This window comes from Cynocephalus volans, chromosome 15 (assembly GCF_027409185.1).
Source record: "Cynocephalus volans isolate mCynVol1 chromosome 15, mCynVol1.pri, whole genome shotgun sequence".
Taxonomy (NCBI): Eukaryota; Metazoa; Chordata; class Mammalia; order Dermoptera; family Cynocephalidae; genus Cynocephalus; species Cynocephalus volans.
The window spans coordinates 60,708,145-60,731,654 of NC_084474.1; the positions used below are offsets into that span (position 1 = coordinate 60,708,145).

The following is a 23,510-nucleotide window of genomic DNA, read 5'->3' on the forward strand; positions in this document are numbered from 1 at the left end:
TGTGCCATTCTTCACAGTAACTCTATAAGGTAGGTACTATTGTTGTACCCATTTTACAGATGATAAAACTGAGTTTGGGGGAAATTATGTAACTTGTCCAAGGTCATAAGAATAGTAAGGAGGAAGAAGTTGAATCATAGAGATCTGACTCTAGAGCTATTGACTCTAAACTATAGTCAACATAAAGTATAAGAATGATATTCATACAGATTGAATAGTTAACTGAATCACATCACAACTTCTTAAAATATTCTACCAAAAAAGACAAGCTTGAATAATTCGGGGTTTTAGAGCTAACATCACTTACAGAAAGTAAGGGTAATGGAGAAGGAATAAGTCGAGTAATACCACATGGAAGCAAACATGCAAATCCAGACCATGGGACATAGCCCAGGATAACTGACCTCTTTCTACAACAAGCCAATAGCATGGAAAAAACCAAACAAGTAAACAAAACCAATGGGGCCTTTGCTAGGATCCTGCTGTTCAAAGTGTGGTCTGCTTTGAGTCCAGCAACATTGACACCACCTGGGAGATTGTTGAAAATGCAATACCTTAGGCCCTGCCCAGACCCTACTTAATCTTAAAATTCATAAGTGATTCATTTGTATATTAAAGTTGAGAATCACTGGCCTCAATGACTAGAACTTAACCAGTTATAATATGTAGATTTTGTTTAGATTACAATTAGATAAGTCAAATACAAAAAGACGTTTTTGCCAATTGAAGAGATTTGATCATGGACTAGTTCATAGATTCTACAAAGGAATGAGTGCTAGTTTCATTAGGTGTGATAATAGCACCTAATGGTTATGGATGAATGCCCATATCTTTTAAAATTTACACATGCATGCTAAAGCATACATGTCTAAAATTTTTCTTAAAATGTTTTATGAAAGAAAGCAATAAATGATGCAAATGTGACAAAATCTTGAAAATTGTTGGATATGTGCAATTGGCCATTCTACTCTTACTTTTCATGTTAGAATTTTTTATAAAATTGTTTTTAATGACTAAAAGAAATGGGCTTATGCCCTAAGAATTTTAGAAATAACTATAAGAAAAAGTTTCTTGTAGTAAGAGTGGTTAATCATTTAGCAGACAATCTCTCCGCAAAGGATTTTAAAGATAGGACAGATTCATTGGTCTGGTGCAATTTGAGATATAGTCCTGATGAAAGCTAGAATATTTAAAAATCTGTCAAGGTCCCTTTCAAAAAACTGATTGCATGGTATTGCATGGTATTATACTTGGAAATATTTTGGGGCATCGATCTCAGATTTAATGCCTTAGTTATGATTTTTTTTTTTAAGTAGTTCAGGATGCCTCTATTCTAGTCCTGTATTTCCTGTCATGACATTCCTCACTGGCAGTTCACTTTAACGTTTGACTGATGGAATGCTAGGCTACCTACTCATCCAAATCAAGTATTTAATAAAGTCCTGTACTGAGCTCATTCTGTTGAGGTTCTATGCTTATAAGTGCAGGCTAAGGCCTTTTATGTTACGTGATCAGTAGGAAACCCTTTAAGCTGGTAATGTTTGTCATATAGAAAGGCATTCCTTTCAACATCACATAAACCCCTTAATGTATGTACCCAATGTAAAGCCTATCATTTTTTTTTGTTTCTGGAAAAGGAGGGCAAAAAAGAATTCCACAAGCTATCAAAAACCAAATCCTTTTGCAACTTATGAAGTGGCACTATTTGTGGTAATATGTTTTATATGTTCTGGCTTCCCACAGAAACCAGAGAATAGTTCTCAAACACTAAAAATAACTTCAGCCAACATCCCCAGAAGTAGACACTATACTGTTCACAGATGAACCACCAACGCCTGACTGGTTTAGTAGGTGCCTCGTGTTTATAGAGTGAGTCAGTGGACCGGCTAAAATCTGCTTCCCATTTCAAATACAAGTAGTTTCTTTTATATGGCACTATATTTGGACTTACTGGTTTGGACTTTATGTAATAATCTAGAGTTGATTCTTTTTAGACAAATATATATTAGGAGGAATAAATGAGTAATAGGCCAGTGGAGGGAATTTGGGTTCTTACTGTGAAGCAGAGAGTTGCTGACACTCAGGTGCTGCTCCTTACATTCCTCTAGTTTGAGTATGCCCAGATGAGAGGCTCCCTATTTATAGGAAGCCACATTCTTAGATGTATACGATTTTCAATTTGTAGACACTTAAGTTGTTTTCTCTTCCTCTTCCGTGTTCTTCTCATAGAGACCCAGTCACCTAATCTTTCCATTCCCTCCACAAGAGCAGCCTCTGCGTAAAGTTCTCTCTATTGCTCCTTAGCCCTTAGTTGGTACAAACAAAACCTGGTAGTTAGTCAAACTGTGATTGCTCATTTGTCATTCTGCAAACATGCTCCACACACCCCTCCACCCCTCAGCTTGTTTGTTCTGCTACAGTACAATATCATAATCCTTGGCTAGAGAATTGTAACTGGAATAATTTGTTGTTTCTCCTAAACTTGTTGCTACTGTTAAAGGTTAAAAATTGTTCATTATTATAAAATATACAGCTGCCAAAAAATAAAAAATTTTAAATTTTTAAAAATATATAAAATATAACAATATTTCATGAGACCTAAAATGCCTCTACGATTGTAGATGGATTTGAGAGGAAGCACAATGTAAAGTTTCATAGTCCAAGGTATGAATGAATTTAGCAACAATTTATTTCTTTTTGCTATTTGCAAAGCATATTATCAAATCAAAAGAAAGAACTTTTGTCTGTGTGCATGTGTGCATTTGTGTGTATATCTAAAATGGGTTCTGCAGAGAAATAAGACGATACTGTGTAAGGATCATTTTCCCTACAAAAGATCAAGACAGATATAAAAATGAACATGTGTTAAATATTTTATTTAACTCATTAATGATAGAACCAGTACGATGTAACAGACAGTTCAAAGGAGAATCCAAACAACAGACATATTTATAGATCAGGATTATTGAAATGAATGTGCAGATGGAGGCACATTCTTCCACTGTTGGGAAAGTCAATACAAAGTCTATTGGACAGAATTTGCATAGACAAGAATGTTTTTGTTTATAGACAAAAATTATTTTGCATTGCCATCAGCTTTTACAACTCATAGAGTTGTAAATTAGCTCCCCAGAATCAGAATCAGATATACCAAAAAAGGTGTAGTTTAGACACTGCATAGTTTTCCACTGAAGTACAGATTTTTTATTTTACCAACAATACTGTATGCCTAAGGGCATCGTACTCTTAGTGACTCCTTACTGCCAACAGAATGAAGTCCAGACTCCTTAGGCGGACATTCACAATTTAGCTTCAACCTCTTTCCAACATTTTATATTATCCAGCGTAGCATCCCTGCATCCTACTTTATTCCTATATGTTCCCCAATTCTACTAATCCCTCAAGTCCCTGATAAATTGTCACTTCCTCCAAGAAGCCATGTTGTACTTTATCCATTCTTACTAGGAATTACTATCCCTCCCTTGATACTCATCACATTTTTTCTGTACTTGTATGGTAACCATCTACTAAGATCTACAATAGTTCTTTTTCGGGGGAAGAGGGGTAGCTGGCCAGTATGGAGATCCAAACCCTTGACCTTGGTGTTATAAGACTGCGCTGTAACCAACAGAGTAACCAGCCAGCCCCTTACAGCAGTCCCTATACATGAGGTCCATCAGACATTAGCATCACCTGGAAAACTTGTTAAAACACAAATTGCTGGGCCCCACCCATAGTGGATCTGGGGTTAAGCTTGAAAACATGCATTTCTTAGGAGTTCCCAGATAATGTTGATACTGCTGGCCTGAGCACAGTGCCTTAAGACCCACTCCCACCCTGACCCAGATGTCAAAAACAAATTTTCAACAAATTTAGTTTAAAGGTCTAATTGGCTTTGTTATTAAACCAGGCCCTTATGCTCTCTATGCAACAGAAATTCACAAGAGGGTTGCAGTCAGGGCTTTATTGGGACATATGCATGAGCACAAGGAAGGCAGCACAAAGGAAAGTTTCCTCAGGCTGGCTCCTGGTAGAGAGCAGCTCAGGGGTGCAGGCTAGCATCATCATTCTCTGCCTCTGGAGGTGGCCTATTCTGCTCTTCCTGGCTGCAGCACGGGTGCATGCTCAGTTAGGACTTCAGTCCTTGTACCTGCTCAGTAGGTCCGATATGCCAGTGTTGCTCACTACTGCTGCCCCAGGAGGGTCATTGTACGGTCACCTTGAAGGGAAATTTGTGGTTAAAAAAGTTGCTTATCTTAGTTTATGAAACTAGGTTAGCTGGGTCTGCTGGATTCGTTGTGACTAGGGATGAGGGGTGGAGTCCTGTCCCTATCCTGTCTTAGCTTTTTTTTAGTGATTCATGAATTGGGCTATAAAATCTGTAGAACAGATGCTCTGATGAGCAGAGCAGAGGAGTTGGGCTTTGCAGGCTGAAGAAGCAGAAACAAGAAACAAACAGCAGATTGGTCATTTCAAAGTTACTTTCCTTATAGAGTTAAAGCAGAGGGGACTTATCATGACACCTCAAGTTGATTGGCCCCTTCTGATTGGTTGTTGTGAATCTCCTATTTTTCAGAGAACTGGTTCATTTTAAAGTTCAGTTTGATGACCTAGCACAAGTGACTCTCTTCTGGTTTGGTCTGGTCTGTTGGGGCCTAGTGCAGGAGCTCAGTCCCAAACAATAGCCTCCCATAAATTTTAGGTAACACAGAAGAACCACGTAAAAAACTGCAGAAAAGATGAATGAGAAATAGACCCAACCCTTTGGGAGCTCACAATCTAATGGGGGTGTTGAAAACTGGCTCCCCGAAATATCACTGAAATCACCTTTTGGTAAAACAAAGCTTGAGTTTATTGAGGTAAGGGGAATACCACCTTAAAAGGGCCTTGGTAGTGCCTGGGAGGAAAGCGAAGGCAGGTGACATAGTTGGGATTTTTGAGATTTTCAAGTCTGATTTAAGGCAGGTCTTTCAGTATGGCAACTTGGCTAGGATTGGGTAAGGACCACAATACAATAGTTTAGGACTGATAAAATAAAATAAGGATTTTGAGACAAAAGATTTGAAGAGTTCTATTTTGTAAACTATGGATTGATGCTTTCTATTGAAGAGTTGATGTGTTATTCAGGATGCTCCTAGAATGAATCAGAAGACAGTAGAATGGTAAAGTCATGTTAATGTCGATAGTAAAGCTATACTAATGGCTTCCATTCTCAGAGACAGACACATAAACAAAAAATTAGTGTGTTAAGATAAGTATAATCAAGGTAGTCATGGAGCCCTTTGGGAGCAACTATATAAAATCTTGTAACCTCCCTGCCATCTGCCACTGCCAGGAATTCCAAGATTGTGAATATCTTACTTTGATTTATCTCTGGTATATCAAGGAAAAGGCATTATATTTAACAAGGCAAAATTCCTACTCATTTCTTTTTCTTTTGACGATTATACTATTAATACCCCCCAGAAATGACATGTATACTTTCACATGTATATGTTATAAACACTTAATACCAAATTTGGGGTAATGTAAATAATTCATATTTATTAAGAACCTACTATGTGACACATACAATGCAAATATATATATTTCAATTAATTATGATTTAGATTTTCATGATAATTATGATTATTCCCTTGCTGATGTTAGCAAATAATCTTCATTGGGACCTTAAAGATAAGCAGACCTCTGGATAGAGCTCTTTTTATTTCCAAAACCCATGTTCTCTTCTTTTTTGGGAGATGCTTTTGAAGCAGAGTAATCTTCTACTTAAAAATAATAGAAATATGTACATATTTTTAAAAGCCTGGATAGCAGGTAATCTTTACTTAGGGAAATAACTCAGATATAACCTTTGATGGTATTAAATAACTATATAATAAATAAATAAAATAAAATAAATAAATATCTGTTACCTTACAGATCAATTTCTATAAACACCCTAAAGTGAGTATATTAACGTTACATCTGAGAGACAAATTACATCTTTTGCAATTCAAATTCTGCCAGTGATTCAATGTCTAAACACAGATTTTTGAAAAAAATACTTAAAACTTTGTTTTTACCAAATATACACTTGTAATGTTTGATTACAGTACTTGAAAGAATACCCAGCATGCTTTTTACAGATTCCAAAATCAAACTAGAAAATATGCATATTATAAAGTAAATTTGTTTAGGCTTATTCATAACAAGCTAATATGCAGGTTCTGTAAACCCAGTGAGGTAAATAAAATTCACTTCAATAATTTTTTACTAAAGCTTTAAGAAAGCATCTGCATGGATAATAGTATAACTTTAGAAGTAATCAAATACATGCCATCGTCGCACTAATGGCATTCAGTACATACAAGTTTGCTAGCTAAAGAAGCATCATTCTCTTAGCAATGTTTTGTACACAGCTGTCTTCTCTTTTTGCCAGATGGGCCTAGACCACACCTTTCTTTCAGTCCCAGATTTCTCTGTGTTAATTGCAGCTAAGTCAAGTTCGTGCACAGAGGACTTCAAAGAGTGGAGTGTCTGCATAGCTTTTGATGCTATTAAGTGTAAATGTAGGGCCACAGGAACAAGCACAGGAAGATATGTCAGGAAGTGGCAACAGCCTGCCCCACATCTCTGGAAATGAGATGGAGAGGATTGAGGATCAATAGAAGCATGCTATCTCCATGCATAACCTACTAAAGTGTAAACATAAAAGAATATTAAATAGCTTAGCTAGATACAGGATGAAATAAGGCTTTCTCAAAACAGACTGTAGAAGTTGCCAGAGGCATATGTGGTTTTAGGGGTGCTTAATCTTTCCCAACATCTACTAGGCCACGGTTCCTCAATGTGGGCACTATTAACATTTGAAGCTGGATAATTCTTAGTTGTGGGGGGTTGTCCTGAGCATTGTAGGATCTTTGGCAGCACCCTTGGCCTCAACCTCCTAGATTCCAGTAACAAACCCTCAGTTTAACAACCAATATATCTCCAGACTCTGCCAAATAGTCCCTGGGGGTAGGGCTTCCAGATTTAGCAAGTAGAAATAGAGGACATCCAGGTAAATTTGAATTTCAGATAAACAGCAAATAACTTTTTGATGTAAGTATGTCCCATGCAATATTTGGTATAGACTTGTGCTAAAATATTATTCATTGTTTTTCTGAAATTCAAGTTTAACTAGAAGTCCCGTTTATCTGGCAACCCCAATGAGGTAAGGGCACAAAATTGCCCATTTGAAAACCTCTGTGCTGTATGTACCAGTAAGTTAAGAGCAGAACACCTGGGAGACTCTGGACTAACCTAAATGAAAATTTCCCCTTCCTAAACCTCTCTGACCCCAGTAACCTTGACTGCAAAGTGGGGGGCGATCCTTAACCTCCCTCAAGGGTAGATGTGAGATTTAAAAGAAATAACGTATGATAAAGTCTTAGTGCAATGCCTGGCATAGTAAACAATTGATATATGTTGTTATTACTATCTAATAATCCCTTACAAGTTGATGTCATAGTGGCTGGCTAGTTAGCTCTGTTGGTTAGAATGTGATACTGATAACACCAAGGTCTGGGGTTTGATCCTTGTACAAGCCTTGTACAAACCCCCCCCCCCCAAAAAAAAAAGATGATGTTATAATATTTACTGGTTTCTGGGTTTAATTTCCATTAACAAGAAAGGATTAATATGGAAATAACTGGAGTTCTGCAGTAATTTTTAATCTTAGCTGTACATTGGAAGGAATCATCTGAGGAGTATCTTACCTCCTATTTATGTCCTACCCCATAGAGAATGGAATTTTATTGATCTGGGGTGTGGCTTGAGCATTGGGATTTTTGAAAGCTTGACAAGTGTCCAAAAATGTGTAGCCAAAGCTGAGAACCATTCTTTGAGAGGAAAATATCAGATAATAATTGGTACTCATTAATAGTGAAGAGAGAGCAAGTTGAGCTTTACTCCATATTTTTCTCAGGTTGTTATTTTCTTGTCTAATTCTCAGTGAGGTTATGGGCAGGGGCTCTGATCCACATAGCTACTCAGGGATCCAGACTGATGGAGGTTCGTACACTTCGTTGCTGAGGCAGGGGCAGAGGCAATTGGCTGTTTTAAGCAGAGGTAGTTCTTTACACATGTGTGTTTAAAACGCTTATGTCACTTCTGCTCAGTGACTACCAGAACTAGTTTTGTGGCACCATTTTACAAGGTTAATGTGTGACTCACATGAGTTGAATATGCGAAAGCACGTGGAAGAACTATAAAGTAGTCAAACATGGCTCATAACTGAAAAACGCAGGTTCCCTGACTATCCACCCTACAACCCGGGATCTCTGGGGTTTAGATTGGGGTATTTGCATTTTTTAAAAAGTTCCACAGCTGTTTCTCAACAACAGGAAGCTGCTGCTGTGAACAAGGATGTTTTTAAAGCAAAGGAAAAGCCACAATTAGATCTGTGGATTTAAGATTACACTAGCAGCAGTGTTGAGGATGGATTAAAAAGGGAGAAACTAGAAGCTGGGGGATTTCAGTTCACACAATGTATGAGATTTAACGAGCAAACATAAATGCATGTGATTATATATCATGCAACATATTAGCAGTACCAGCTCAATCTGAGGGCCTGAAAATGTTAATTTCTCTGTATATCTTAAGAATCTCATCCCTACCCCTTCCTTCCTCACTCCCAGAAAACCAGTAGTTTAGATATGAAATCCTTGTTCAATTCATTCAATAAATGCTGCTGATGGTGCTGGCTTTGGAGCCAGCTCAGCACCCATGTGAATCCCTGGTTAGGAGGTAGGGAGTAAGGTGGGTGGCCATGCCATGCCCCTCTCCTGAGAAGTGGCTGGAAACTGTCAAACTTTCCTTCAAGCCTATTAGGGCAGCACAGATTTGAGTTTTGAATCTGGTAATATTGTTGTGTCTGCGGTCTTCTGGGAAAACTGAGAATTAGTAGTAGATCTGCAACAGGTGAAAATGACCAGTGCATAATTGTTTTTGAAAAATTAAACTTTTCTAGTCAGGGCTGTGTCATTTAAAGATTGACCATTCGGGTTTGAGTTTCTCTTCCTATATGCTGACTGCCTTTTGGCTGATTCATGTGGCATTATTAGCATCTCTCCTAAATAGTGTTTGGGATGGGGAGGTGGGAGTCAGACAACCCCTACACGCGTTGGGAAGATGAATGCATACTTCTGTCTTCAAACATTATGCTCAGCACTTGCTAGTTTGCTGCTTATGTACCATGGCTGACACAAGTGGAATATTGATAAAAACTTGACGTTGCACTTTCTCTGAGAGAGATGGACAGATTTGTAGGCAGGAACTTTTTTATTGCCATGCTTCATTCTGACTTATATTGACACAGCCCTAGGTTTCCATTCTGCATGACGAGCAAGGGCTGTGTCTGGAGCTCACAGACTCCTCAAGCCCATTGTCCAGACTGGGTTACAAACCCTTCACATGCCAGGCTGGGTCCCCAGATCCCTCATGTGCCAGGCTGTGTCACCAGACCCCTCACATGCAGGTCTATGAGCTAGCTAACCGGCAAAAAGTTCCTTGGAGCCGTAGGTTTGAGAGCATGGCAACACAGGGCAGACGCCCGAGGAAGTATATTCCAGCCAAGTGGCGGTGCCATGCATGTGCACTAACTCCACCCACACACAACTTATTTACAAAGAATGTGCTGCACCACCCCCAACCAGACCTAAGGTGAGGGGGGCCTGATTAAATTATTCTATTTTCCCAACACTGTGCCTTCGCCAGGAAGAAAAAAAAAAAAACTATCTAATAAAAACCACCTAATTACCAGTGAGAGATTAAAGCTGGAAACTTGCATTCTGTCATAAAATTATCTAATAAATAGCAACAGACTTAGCTTCTTCCCAAATTATTTTGCCCTTTCTTTTCCTTTTTTCTATTACCTTTAAAAAAAAATACCAAGCAAAGATAGGGAAAGTATTTCTAATGATTCTAACCCAAAACCTCTCCAAAAATTTAACTAAATGTTATGTGACTTTAAAATATCTAATATTAATACCTAAAATTACTATATTAAAACATTTAATATACTATAATACAAATGTTTCACTTATTTGCTTTTTAGATTAAGAACAATAAGTATCAAAATTCTATTCAATAAACACAAGAAGTTGCAGCAACAGATGAAGACCTGTTATAGAATTAAGAGAGGAAAAAAAATGGAAGAAAGGTAGAGAGGAACAGTCTAGAAAGATAAAGAGACAGTGGGTAAGACTACCTCACGGCTATGCATGCAGTCTCATTTGTAACACACACTCTGTGCTACAACCCCACAGGAAGTGCAGGTAGAAAAAGAAACCTGCAGTGGAAAGAGGAGAATGTTCGTTTTCATAATGTAACATTCCTCTTTGGGGATTCTGATGAGCTATTGTTCCTAAAGACCTTTAAAGCTTTGCTGACTTTTTACAACTTCAGACATACATGATTTTACCCCTTGGCACTTCCTCAATGAGCTGAGTGAAATTGATCCAAAAGCCCCAGAAGCTGCCACATTCCAGGTATGGAGTATTTTGGGCTGTAATTATATAACTGTAATTGCAATCTTCAATAGGGTATAAAAATAGTACGGAAATAATTCTATGGTAAGTTGATGTGAGTTACTGTGACCTAAGTTTTAATTATAATTCTTAATGATGGTACTACTGGGTCCTTGTTTGGCTTGACTGCCATGCAGTGTTTTTCTGACAAGTATGGGAGTTAACACTCTTTAGACAGTTTTCAGAATTGAGAAAAAGTTATTTGGCTTTTAGTGTGGTTTGTAATGATTATATCCAGGGTTGGCATCAACTACAGGCAGTTTTATTTGAAATCAATATCAGGTTCTTTCCCACTCTACTGAAAGGCCATATTAAATCTTTATCATATACTCTCCAATGCTGTGATCATGGCTGTATCCAAACAACAACCTATACTCTTCTCTCTCTGGTAATTTTGACACAGATCATAGTATCATATGTGAAAAGGAATTTGAATACTAGCATAACCCATTCAGTGGAGAAAGAAGCATGAAGGCTTTAGATAAAGTAAGGGTTAATGTCAAGGGTAACCAGTTTGGCTACGAAGTTAAGCTTTAGGTTTACTGACAGATCCAGATGTAATGATTGGATAATAGATTCATTCCTTTGTTTTTTAACACTAATAAAACCTCTTTGCTTCGTGTCAGTCTGTTCAATTGATTTTATCAGTGGTTCTACTTATCACATCAGAAATTTGAATGCTGACATTTCTATCCCATAAAATAGCTGCCAGGTCGATATAACATGGTTACCCTGATTTGGCAAAATTATTTTTTCTTTCTGCTCTTTCATGATCCATTCTTCAAAGTTGCTTCATCATTCAAAGTTGCTCTTTTCTGAGTTTATTAATATAGCCGGCCTTTTAATGAGAACATAGATATCATTAAACCATTTTGCTTAAAGATTTGCAGAAGCCTGGTGCTCATACACCTCAGTCTCTGTGTTTTCTCAGGATGTTTCTTCCAGTTTAAATCCCATTTTATTTCCTAAGATTCAATAATTTTATCTGTGTTACTTTTAATTTTTGAAAAGTAATGAGTACAATGTTGTAGCTACTCCTAATAGTTTTAGTGAACCAGGAAGAACTCTAGGGAATGGTTATTAATAGAAAAACCACTGAATGTCATCATCACAAAAAAATAAAGAAAAGGAAGTGAGCTTGAATTCAGAAAGCTTGGCATATATTATGACTAATAGAAATGGGAGCTAGGCGAGAAAAACTTGAGAAGATTAAAAATTAACCAGGACTTCAGTCATTTGCCAGTATAAAACAACAAATCAGAGAATAGTCCACTTAAAATATGAATAATTTAATTCAGCTAACTATTAAAAAAATATAAAAATCACAAACAAGTTTTTTTGAGTAATCTGGTTCTGGTTATTTTTAGGATACCAAATATATCATTCTTTTTGTATAAGAGTAAAATTAGTGCCATTTTTCTAGTTTTCATGTCATTATTTTACTCCAGCTCATATGTTTAGCAATAATTGTCTTATTGGAAATTTTCATATTTAAAATTAATCATCAATATTGCTTTAAACTGTAAATAAGGCATTGTGATTATTTCCCCAACAAAGGAAGAGTGTTTCCTCTAAGAAAAAGTGCCAGAGAGGCAGAACTTCTTAAAGCATTTTGGGGAGCTGTTGTTTAACTAAATTGCCTAAACATACTAGTGCATAAGGTTCCAACTAATTAACAAGGTGCTTTCCAGTAAGTTTTTAGCTCCTACAATTTTTTTGGAAGTAAATGTGATATCATTACATTAAATATTCGAGCAACTAACGATAATAGCCTTGTTCAACAGATAACAATAAATTCAACTCTGAAGCTCTAAAAAGAATGAAGTACGTCTAATACAAACTGATATGGAAAACTCTCTGAGATAAATAAAGTAGGGTAAAAATACCTGTATTTGTAGAAAACGGTGGAAACAATATGTTCCCGTTTGTGTTTTAAAAAGGGATACACACACCCACTTACACACATTCTAACATCTATGTATGTGTATGCATACAACATTTCCAGAAGGATATTCACAAAACTGTAGAGGTTGATTCTAGAAGGGTGTGAGAGATTTACTATTATATCGTCTTCGGTACTACTTGACTTTTTCTTTTGTTTTATTTTTCCACATACATATATCCAGTTATATAGTGTCCTTTTTTGGTGGCTGGCTGGTATGGGGATCTGAACCCTTGACCTTTGTGTTATAACAACAACAACAACAACAAAATAATTTCAGTTGAGACCAGAAATCACTAAGAAGAGGAAAGGGCAAGGTAATTCTACTTTTCTGAAAAAAAAGATGGTCATTGAACTTGCAACCTAAAGCAAGATGGTGACATTTATTGTCTGAGTAACGAAAGTTTGTGCTGGGTCTTCACAAGGATTTTTCCTGACCCGAAATTATAAATATGTCAGAAATATCTTAAAATTAGGTATACTGAATAACAACATAATGAATAATGTCTTTAATATTAGTTCCCCACACAATTATTTCTTGCATTGAGCTTCAATAAAAGTCAGAATATAACACCAAATGTGTAATGCAATAAGGTATTTTGATCAGAAGCATTAAAGTTCACATTTACCAAGGACTTAATGTATTCCAGGCACTCTTCTAAGGATGTTACTTGCACTATTTGATTAAATCTTCCCAACATCTCTATCCCATCTCTATTATACAGGTAAGGAGCCTGAGGGACAGAGAGGCGAAGTCAGTCGTTTCCCGCCACACAGCTAGTAAATGGTGGAGCCGGGAGCTGAAGTCGGACGCAGGGTCTGTGTTTATAATGATGAGGCAACACTTGCTGCCTTCTAAGCCAAATATACTGACTTCAGGTGACCTAATTTGATATAGACATAACTCTTAGAGAACTTATAGAATGGAGTTTCTTACTGATGATGTTTCTTATTGATGATTGAGAAATGCAGTCTTTCTCAAATGCTTTTTTTGGCAGCAGCTGAACAATGGTAAATTCAACAATGGAGAATCTAACAACCTCCTAGAAGATACAACAGGTTAATTGAGATAAGGTCCTATTTTTTTAAGTTAAAAAAATAATTTTTAATAGGTGATACATGCACATTGTATAAACAATGAAAATTAAGGCTCCCTCTCATCTCTCCCTAAGCCACCCACTTCTCTCAGAAGACAATCACTATTACTAGTTTCTTATATATACTAACAGAAATGTTTTATATGTATGTGTATAACTACATATCCTTTATATTGTTTTCAAAAATGGAAGCACACCACATGCAGTGATCTGTATCTTTCTTTCCTCCTTAAAAATGTTTTTTTCAAGATTCTTCCATAATCATTTATGACAAGAACTAATTGTTTTTAATGGCTGAATAATATTCCATTATATGGACATGTCATATTTTATTTAATACTTTATTAGTTATCATTTATAGTGTTTTCAATATTTTGCTATTGTAAATAAAAAACTGCATCATTTAATACATCAATAGGATAAATAATAGGAAGTGAGATTGCTGAGCCAAAGGGCATGTGCTTTATAGATTTGCCAAATAGCCTTCTAGAGGTAGTATCACTCTTCACTCCCCTAGCAATAATGTATGAAAGTGGTAGTTTCCACCCACTGTCATCAAAGTGTTATTAAACTTTTGACCTTTGCCATTCTTATAGAAGAAAATGGTATTTATTGTCAGTTATTTACATTTATCTTATTAAAAAGGAGGCACTTTTATTGTTTATGCTTTTGATATCCTTTCTAAGAGTCCACTGACAAATCTAAGATGATAAAGACTTACCTATGTTCTTCTGTTGGATAGTTTCAGCTATTCCATTTATGTCTTTGATCCATGCTGAGTTAATTTTTGTATATGATGTAAGGGTCTAACCTTATTCTTTTTGCATGTGGATATCTAGTTGTTCCTGTATCATTTGTTGCAGACACTATGTTTTTCCTCCATTAAATGACCATGGCATCCATGCTGAAAGTCAGTTTGCCATAAATGTATGTGTTTATTTCTGAACCTTCAATTCTATCCCATTGCTCTATATGTCTGTCCTTATACCAGTAGTACAGTTTTCATGACTGTAGTTTTGTAGTCAATTTTAAAATTAGGAAGGGTGAGTCATCTCACTTTGTTCTTGCATTTTTCTTTGAGGCCCCTTACAAACCCGTATGAATTTAAGGATGGGCTTTTCATATGTGCAAAGAAAGCAGTTAGAATTTTAATTGGGGATGTATTGAATCTGTAGGTTGATTTGGGAATTGTCTTTTTAACAATATTGAGTTTTCTAGTCCATGTACATGGAATGTCTTTCCATTTATTTAGGTCTTCTTTAATTTCCTTCAACAATGTTTTACAGGTTTCAGTGTACAATTCTTATACCACCTTGGTTAGATTTATTTCCAAGTATTTTTTAGTCTTTTTGATGCCACTATAAATGTAATTGTTTTCTTAATTTCATTTTTGGATTAGGGATGCCTTTTTGTAATGTTTCTATCTGTAAGGACATTCTAATTACACAAAAGTATCTCATTCTTGCACTGGTGATTTTGGGGAGTGTAACGTCAGCTTAAAAGTGCCATAGAAACAGGGACTCCATCCTAGGGCTTAGCAGGTATTTACCAACTCCTAAATGAGTGGAGAAAAATTACTGATGGATGAACTTGAGAAGTTGCTGAAGACAGGCAGCAATTGTGGATGGATTTTCAAGAAATTCAGTGATAGATGGAAGGTTTAAACATTAGGGAAAGATGAAACGTTGTCTGGAATACACCATAACTAGGCCATTAAAAAGACTCACTAATTTTGGAAGGATTTAAATCATACTAAGTATGTTCTCTGAACACAATAAAATTAAGTTAGAAATCAAAAAGAAGGAAATTTGAGAAATTCACAAATATGTGGAAATTAAATAACATACTACTAAATAACCAATGAATCAAAGAAGAAATCATAAGGAACATTAGAATACTTTGAGATAAATGAAAACTAAAATAAAATGTACCAATTTCTATTTATTATTATTATTATTAATTTTTTTTTTTTTTTTGTGGCTGGCCAGTACGGGGCTCTGAACCCTTGACCTTTGTGTTACAACAAGTGCCAAAACCTATGGGATAGAACTAATGAACTGCATAGCTATAAAAACCTATATTAGGAAAAAGAAAAGATATCAAATCAATAGCCTAACCTTTTACTTTAGGAAATTGGGGGGAAGAGGGAAGGTGAGGGGGGAGTGGAAGAAAACTAAACACACAGCAAGTAGAAGGAAGGAGATAATAAAGATTAGCATGGATATTAATGAAACAGAAAATAGAAAATCATTAGATAAACTTAATGAAACCAAAAGTTGGCTTTTTATAAAGATCAACAAAATTGACAAGCATTTAGCTAGACTGATGAACAAAAAATAGATGACTCAAATTAGGAATTAAAGAGCTGATATCACTACCAATCCTACAGAAGTGAAAATGATTATAAGGAAATACTATGAACAACAAAGTAGATGACTTACATTAAATGGACAAGTTCCTAGAAAGAAAAAAGTTACCAAAACTGACTCAAAGAGAAATAGAAAATCTGAATAGTTATATAAGAAGTAAAGAGTTATAGTTAGCAATTAAAAATATTCCCACAAAGAAAAGTAAAGGCTCAGATGGCCTCAGTGGTGAATTCTACTGAACATTTAAAGAAGAATTAATAACAGTCCTTCTGAAACTCTTCCAAAAATTAGAAAAGGATGGAACACTTCCATCTCATTATAAAAAGCCAATATTGCCCAATACCATAAAGCCAGCCAAGGACATCACAAGAGAAAAAAACTATAGACTAATATGTCTATTATGAATGTAGACATAAAGATGCTCAACAAAATACACACAAACAAACTCTAGCAACATATACAATATTGCTGAGTGTTATCTACCCCGGGAATGCAAGGTTGGTTTAACATACAAATATTGATTAATGTAAACACTATATTAATAGAATAAAGGACAAAAAGCACTTCATCATCTTAACAGAATCTGAAAAAGCTTTTGACAAAATTCAATGTACATTCATGATAAAAACCCTCAAAAGTAAGGAATAGAATGTTGCTTCCTCACCCAATAAAGGATATATTAAAAAAACAAACAAACAAAAAACCCCACAACTAATATCATACTTGACAGTGAAAGACAGAATGCTTTCCCCCCAAATTTAGGAACAAAGCAATACATGCTCTTGCAACTTCTATTTACTATTTTATTAGAAGTTCTAATCAGAGCAATTAGGCAAGAAAAAGAAATAAAAGGCACCTGGATTAGAAAGGAAAAAGTAAAACTGTCCTTATTTACAGATGACATGATCTTGCATATAGAAAATCTTTAAAAATCCATTTAAAAACTACTAGAATTTCTGAGTAAGTCTACCAAGGTTGTGGGACATAAGTATTCAAAAAACAATTTTATTTCTATACACTAGCAATGATAATCTAAAAAGAAAGAAAATGACTTCATTTCTCAATACCATTAAAAAATAAAGTACTTATTGTAGTAGTCCATTTCTGTTGCTTATAAAGAAATACTTGGAACTGGATACTTTGTAAGAAAACAAAATTTATTGCTTACATTTTCAAGGCTGGGAAGTCCAAAGTCCAGGGAACACATCTGGAGAGGGTCTCTGGTGGTAGCTTTATAGCAATGCAGGAGTTTCTCTTGGCAGAATATGGTGGAGCGGAGAGAAACTAGCCTCTCATGTGCTCTCCTTTTAAAGCCCTCAGAACCATGCATATGATCACCACTATTAATTCATTCACTATGGCATGGTCCTACAATCTAATCGCCTCTCAATGCCCAAACTTTAAAGTAACATAACAGATTTCCCACCCTCAACAGTTACAGTGAGAATTAGGATTTAGGGGAACATTCGACCCAAGGTACTTATGAATAAATCTAACAAAAGAAGTTTAAAGTTTGTACATTGAAAAGTAGGAAATATTGCTGAAAGAAATTGAAGATCTACAAATGAAAAAACATCCTTTTGTCCATGGACGACTTAATGCTGTTAATATGGCAAAACTTCCCATATCGATCTACAAATCTAATAAAATCTTTGTCAAAATCACAGCTAACTTTTTTCTTTGAAGAAATTTACAAGCTAATCCTAAAATTTATATAGAATGTAAAGGACCCAAAGTAACTAAAACAATCTTTAAAAAGAACAAAGTGAGGGGACTCACACATTCCAATTTCAAAACTCACTGCAAAGCTACAGTAATCAAGACAGCGTGGTACTGGCATGAGTTCAGGAATAGAATTCAGAATAAAACATTATATTTATGGTCAGTTGATTTTTTATAAAGATGCCAAGACAGTTCAATAAGGAAAGAATCATCTTCAATAAATGGTGCTGGGACAATTAGATAGCCACTCATAAAACAATAAATTAGGACCTCTCATACAAACACAAAAATTAACCCAAAATAGATCATACTCTTAATATAAGAGCTAAAACAATAAAATGTAATAGAAGCCAAAAAAAAAATGATGGGTTAACTACAAATCTGTATTTGAACTAGTACAATACAGGTTCCTGCTAAGGTTGGATATAAAAGTGCATATTTATTCAGGCATAAAAAACTCAAACACTGTTTGGTTATGCTAATCACAAACTAAATAGTAAATTTCAAAAAAATGTAAAGCATATCTTAGAAAAAAATTTCAATTTAATCAGGATTAGACCTAATTCATTGAAAAGCAATTTTTAAAGCTTACTGAGCCTCTCATAGAACTTAGATATGGTGCTAAGCATGATAACGCTTCCACATCAAATGGAATTCTCAGGAATAACCAGGAGTCACTTATCATCTGTCTTAGTTCAGGTTGCTAAAATAAAGAACCATAGACCAGGTGGCTTATATAAAACAGAAATTCATTTCTCACAGTTATTTCTAGTTATGGAGGCTAGTAATCCAAGGTCAGAGTGCCAGCATGGTCGGGTTCTGGTGTGAGGACCCTATTCTGGGCTGCAGACTGCTGTCTTTACTGTGTTTCCTCACATGGCAGAGAGTGAGAGAGCTCTCTGAGGTTCCTTTTATAAGTGCCCTAATTCCATTCATGATGGCTCCACCCTCATGATCTAATCATCTTCCAAAGTTCCCACCTCCTAATACCATCAAGTTGGGGGTTAGGATTTCAATATGTGAACTTTGGGGGGACAGAAACAATCCATCTATTGCACCATCTACCAAATAGGTTTTTAGGAGGTACAGGAGGAAATCTGGAGCACTTCTTTCCCAAGCAACTCATCTGAACACATGGATATGCAGATTCATAGGTCCTCTTTCCCATAAACACTGTGAATTAGACACTCTAGGTGTGCAGCCCGACACTCAGTATTTTTAACCAGGTATAATGGTGAGGCTGATATTAGAATGGTGGAGTTTATCCAATCTAGTAGGAATTTAAAATGAAAATGGTGAGGGTGAGAAAAAGATCAGTCAACCGACTTAAATATATAGATGAGGGGGAAGGTGGAGGAGGGATAATCTTTAATATTTAAGTAGTTTGGCAAAAGCTTAAGTTCCTGATTTTCTGGACTCCGTTATTTGGAATGGTCAGTCCTTTAACTTCCTAAGTAATTCAAACCTTTTCTTCGAATACATAAATATATTGGTGATTCCAAGAAAGAGGGTTTATTTATTTAATGCGTGGGAAAACTAAAAGCTATAAACAGATGTGAAAGGAAGAGAGTAATCAGATCTTATAGGAAACCAAACTGGGTAGTAAATGTTTGTCAAAAGTCATTGCTCTTTTTCTGCCTAAGTTCTTGGTTCCCAAAAGGCAGATCTGCACAGTAAAAGCCTTTAATTAGCTTACCTTACAGGACTGGATTCATGGAATGTCAAACTCTAATCAGTTCATAATGCCACAACAAACTTAAAAGTGTGACTATTAATGCTTTATTTTAATTGATTACAGTCTCACTTTAGAAGTATCTCCTCCTTCCTCTAATAAAATCATTACAAACTGTAATTATGTGGATTGTGCCTCTCTGTCCCCCCAACACACACACACACACACACACACACACACACACACACACACACACACACACACACACACACACACACACACACAGAAACTTTTTGACACTTATTTTGTAAGCCTCTCCTAGGCTCCCGAACTTCACGCAATTCCAGTAGAGCCTCACCTGAGACACTTTTATCCTCTAATCTGCCCTTAGGCCCCAGGGCGAGTGTCCTGCCCTTTCCCCTTCACTCTTGAAAGTCTGGTCTGGTCCCGGACGGGGCGGGGCGGGGAAGGGCGGGGCAGGCCTGCTCCACCGGAGCCGGACGGGTGGGGAGGGAGCGGTTAAAACCGGCCCAGCTCGCTTAAAAGCCTCCAGTTTTCCGACCCTGGATCGGTTCCAGGAAGAATGTATCTATTTTACAAGCGAAGTTCTGCCTGAGCCGGCGTGTAGAAACAACAAGAAAAACTTTTCACAAACTTTTGTCCACCTTCCGCTCCCCGACGCGTGGTTTCCTGATGGTCCAGAGCCGGGCCTACAAAAGGACGCCCCTCCCCCCGCGCTCCTGTGAGGTGCTCTGAGCCGCCGCCCCCCGGATCAGGTCGGCCTTGCGGCCCGGCCGGCGGGTTGGTTGTGGCCGCCGTCGCCGCCACCGTCGACCTCCTAGGCCCATCCCGGCGGCAACATGGACTACCTGACCACGTTCACCGGGAAGAGCGGGCGCCTCCTGCGGGGCACGGCCAACCGCCTGTGGGGGTTCGCGGCTGGCGGAGAAGCCCGGCAGGTGCGCTTCGAGGATTACCTGAGGGAGCCCGCCCAGGGGGACCCCGGGTGCGGGTCCCCGCCCCACCGGCCCCCGGCGCCGTCCAGCCCGGAGGGACCTGGTGAGCCCACCGTTCCGCGTTGCCGACCCGGGCTGAGGGCTGAGGGCTGGGGGAGGCGGCAGTCGTGGCGTTGGGTGGAGGTGGCGGCCCGGTGTTGGCAGGTGTGCCGCGGCTGGGGTGACGGCGGGCCGGGGGTGAGGAAAGGACTCATTCGGCTCTGGGGACGGAATATTTTGAACTGCGTCGTTTCTCTTCCTGCTTTGCTCTTCCTGCTTTCCTCACTTAGTCTTGACTTTCTTCACCGCGCCAAATACTTCAAGGGTGTGATCCATTCTTTTTCTTCCCCTCCCAGTTGGGAGGCGAATATTGAACCAATTATGACGTCCGTGTTTTTTTGTCTTTGAGACATTAAGAACGACGTGCTTGCTTTAGTTTTGGTTTGGGTCAGTCTTTTTAGTTGATATTTGCCCACAGTAACGATTCACTTCCTGACTTACAAATAAAAAGCCCAAGAAAACGCTTCACTTGCACTGGAACCTAGTTGATGTTTTGCATCACGTTCTTTGAAAGGCTGCGTGTTGTCTTGAGGTGGCAGAGCGCAGAACTTTTTCTCAATTACCGTTTATTAATAGTGTTGTTTTCTTCACAGTGGTTTTGTACGATTCTTTTTTTAAAAAAAAGTCATAATGGCATGAGATTGATATCTTAGGTAATTCTTTAAAGCGCAGCTGAAGACCTGTTTGCATAATGCACACGATAACTTTGCCGGTGTCGTCGGCTTCCTTTTAAGTTAATAGGTAGCAGATCTTCTAGACATATTTTATTTTTGTTACTTATTTTTATATGTTTGGGGGTTAATGAGAGTAAATATATGAGCATCAGAGAGTTTTGAAAATATAGAAAAGCACGAAGTATATAAAACCTATCCATAACTCCACGTCCTGCCAGTCATGTTAATGCACTGAAACAGTGAGGACATCATTTATCTGTGTGTGCATGTGTGTAATTTAAACTTTGAAGACACTTGAATATTCTCATTTAGCATGGCCCCTGTTAATTTTTTCTCACTTTACATAAAATGTCTTCTGTCACTGTACTTCCTTTTTGTGTAATTAGAAAATGAATAGGGGGGAAAACTTTTTGTTTCTGGTCTGAAGGACATTAGCCAGATGCAGAATTCTCTTAAAAGTGAGACCAGTGATGAGAAACAGAACTTTAAAGTATTTGAATAAGGTATTTTTAAAAAATGAGTTTTCAGTTGCTTAATTGAAAATAGTTGATATGTGACCAGCCTCTAGATAGATGGAGAATTCAGAAATATGTGGGGTAACTTAACTAGAAAGGATTATGATTAATATTTTAATAAATATGCCCAAACACGAACATCTGATTCATTCATTCAAAGACATTTATTGAACATGCAGCTACACACTCTCCTTGCAGCTTCAAAACTATACAAATTCCTCTTGTATTGAAGCTGCCTTTTGAATTCCTTGCACATTCTTTTAATACTTATGGTGCCCCTAAATCTCTGACATGTTAGAGAGGCAGTGTGACCACAGTCAAGTGGGCAGGTATATCCTAGCATTAACTTCCTGAAAGAATTTAGACAAGTTACTTAATTTCTTTGGGCTTATATTTACCTGTTTGTGTTGGATTGGATGATCTCACATGTTCTCAGTTCTACATCTTTTTCATTTGGAGTGGAACTAGTGAATATGATGGGTGATAAAGCTAGAAAATAGCATTTGGTGGTAAAGAAAACAGCATGTCTGTTAAACTATTATGTAGAGTTTGGGAGGCAGTTCAGGAAGTGCCCCAGCAATTATTTGAGCATTCCTCCTGCCAACCCCCTGCCGCTGTTAGAGTAAATATAGGTTCTTAAGTTTTCCTACTTGTGAGAGGCAACATGTATATGTATACAAGTAAAAAATAAATGGTTCTTTATGAATTTCTAGCTGGCCTTAGCTTAAATTGGGAATTCCATTCTTTGCAGCTGCAAACCCAGATGGGTTTTGACTATACGGTTGTTCTTTGCATTTGTGTCCTTCAGAATGAGTATGTGTCAGTCTGTTTGTTGGATTTTTTCTGCTCTTTCTACTTGTGACCACCCTTATTTCAATTTTGTAACAGCAACTTAAGTTTCCTGTCTGTCATCCTTCCTTTAACTCTTTAAAAAGTCCTGTGAGTTATAGCAGTATTTCTTGTACAGACGCTTCCACACTTGTAGATTGACTACATTCCAGGACCCAATTTGTTGTTAGTGATCTTGCTCCTCACCTTGCATGTTCTTTAATGATGTTGATAGAATACATTAAGGCTAGACCAGATAAAACTTTGGTCAAATGTTTCTGATTTTATGATTTATATAAACAAGCCACTTACTAGACTATTAGTATTACTGCTGCCTTTACTCTGCCCTAAGGTAGCTGCTTTTGCTCTTACTAGCATTTAGCATTTGCTGGCTCCAACATGACAGCCACCTCAGGAAAACCATAACTATTACAAAGGAAACATCTTGTGGTACAGTGTTTGTTCCTGCTTATACATTATGATTTGACTAAACAGATTCTTTTTATACTTTAACTATAGCTTTTGTTTGGGGGCATTACATAGCCCATATAGTATAGCCTGTAAAAGTATTCAGTTTAGGGCCGAACCTGTGGCTCACTCGGGAGAGTGCGGCGCTGGGAGCACAGCAGCACTGGGAGTGCCGAGGCCGCAGGTTCAGATCCTATATAGGGATGGCCGGTGCACTCCCTGGCTGAGCACGGTGCGGGCGACACCAAGCCAAGGGTTCCAATCCCCTTACTGGTCACAAAACAACAACAACAACAAAAGTATTCACTTTACTAAATCATATGGTAAAATTGAATGTCAATAGATGGATTTAACTAGTTTAGAGTCTCAACCTACTGTTAAATGTGTCAACCTTATTTTCCTGCTTGGTGACAGGATCCTTTAAACACAACCCAGCCATATTTAAATTTAATTTTCATTTACTTTTAGCAATTAAAATAGTAGGTTTCAGTTATTTAAGACTCATTCCCTTAATTTAAAAATTTGAATCTCAATAGTTCCGATCAAGATGGTGGAATAGATGGTTCCCAGCATCACCCTCTCCCACAAGTCAACCAATTTACAACTATTAAAAAACAA

The 23,510-nt window shown here is 37.3% G+C and overlaps 1 protein-coding gene across 6 annotated transcripts in view; it reads left to right on the forward strand.

Annotated features, from left to right (window-relative positions):
• Positions 1-23,510, forward strand: part of OXR1 (oxidation resistance 1) — a 446,972-nt gene that overhangs the window by 339,853 nt on the left and 83,609 nt on the right. For 2 of the 6 annotated variants that reach the window (XM_063079314.1, XM_063079316.1), the window contains exon 1: positions 20,125-20,411. The exons of 3 other annotated variants lie outside the window; for them this stretch is intronic. In XM_063079314.1, the coding sequence (XP_062935384.1) occupies positions 20,213-20,411 (199 nt within the window). In that variant the 5' untranslated portion in view covers positions 20,125-20,212. Of the gene's footprint in view, positions 1-20,114; positions 20,412-23,510 lie in introns of those variants that run through there. One more of the 6 variants, XM_063079318.1, reaches the window with a different exon arrangement.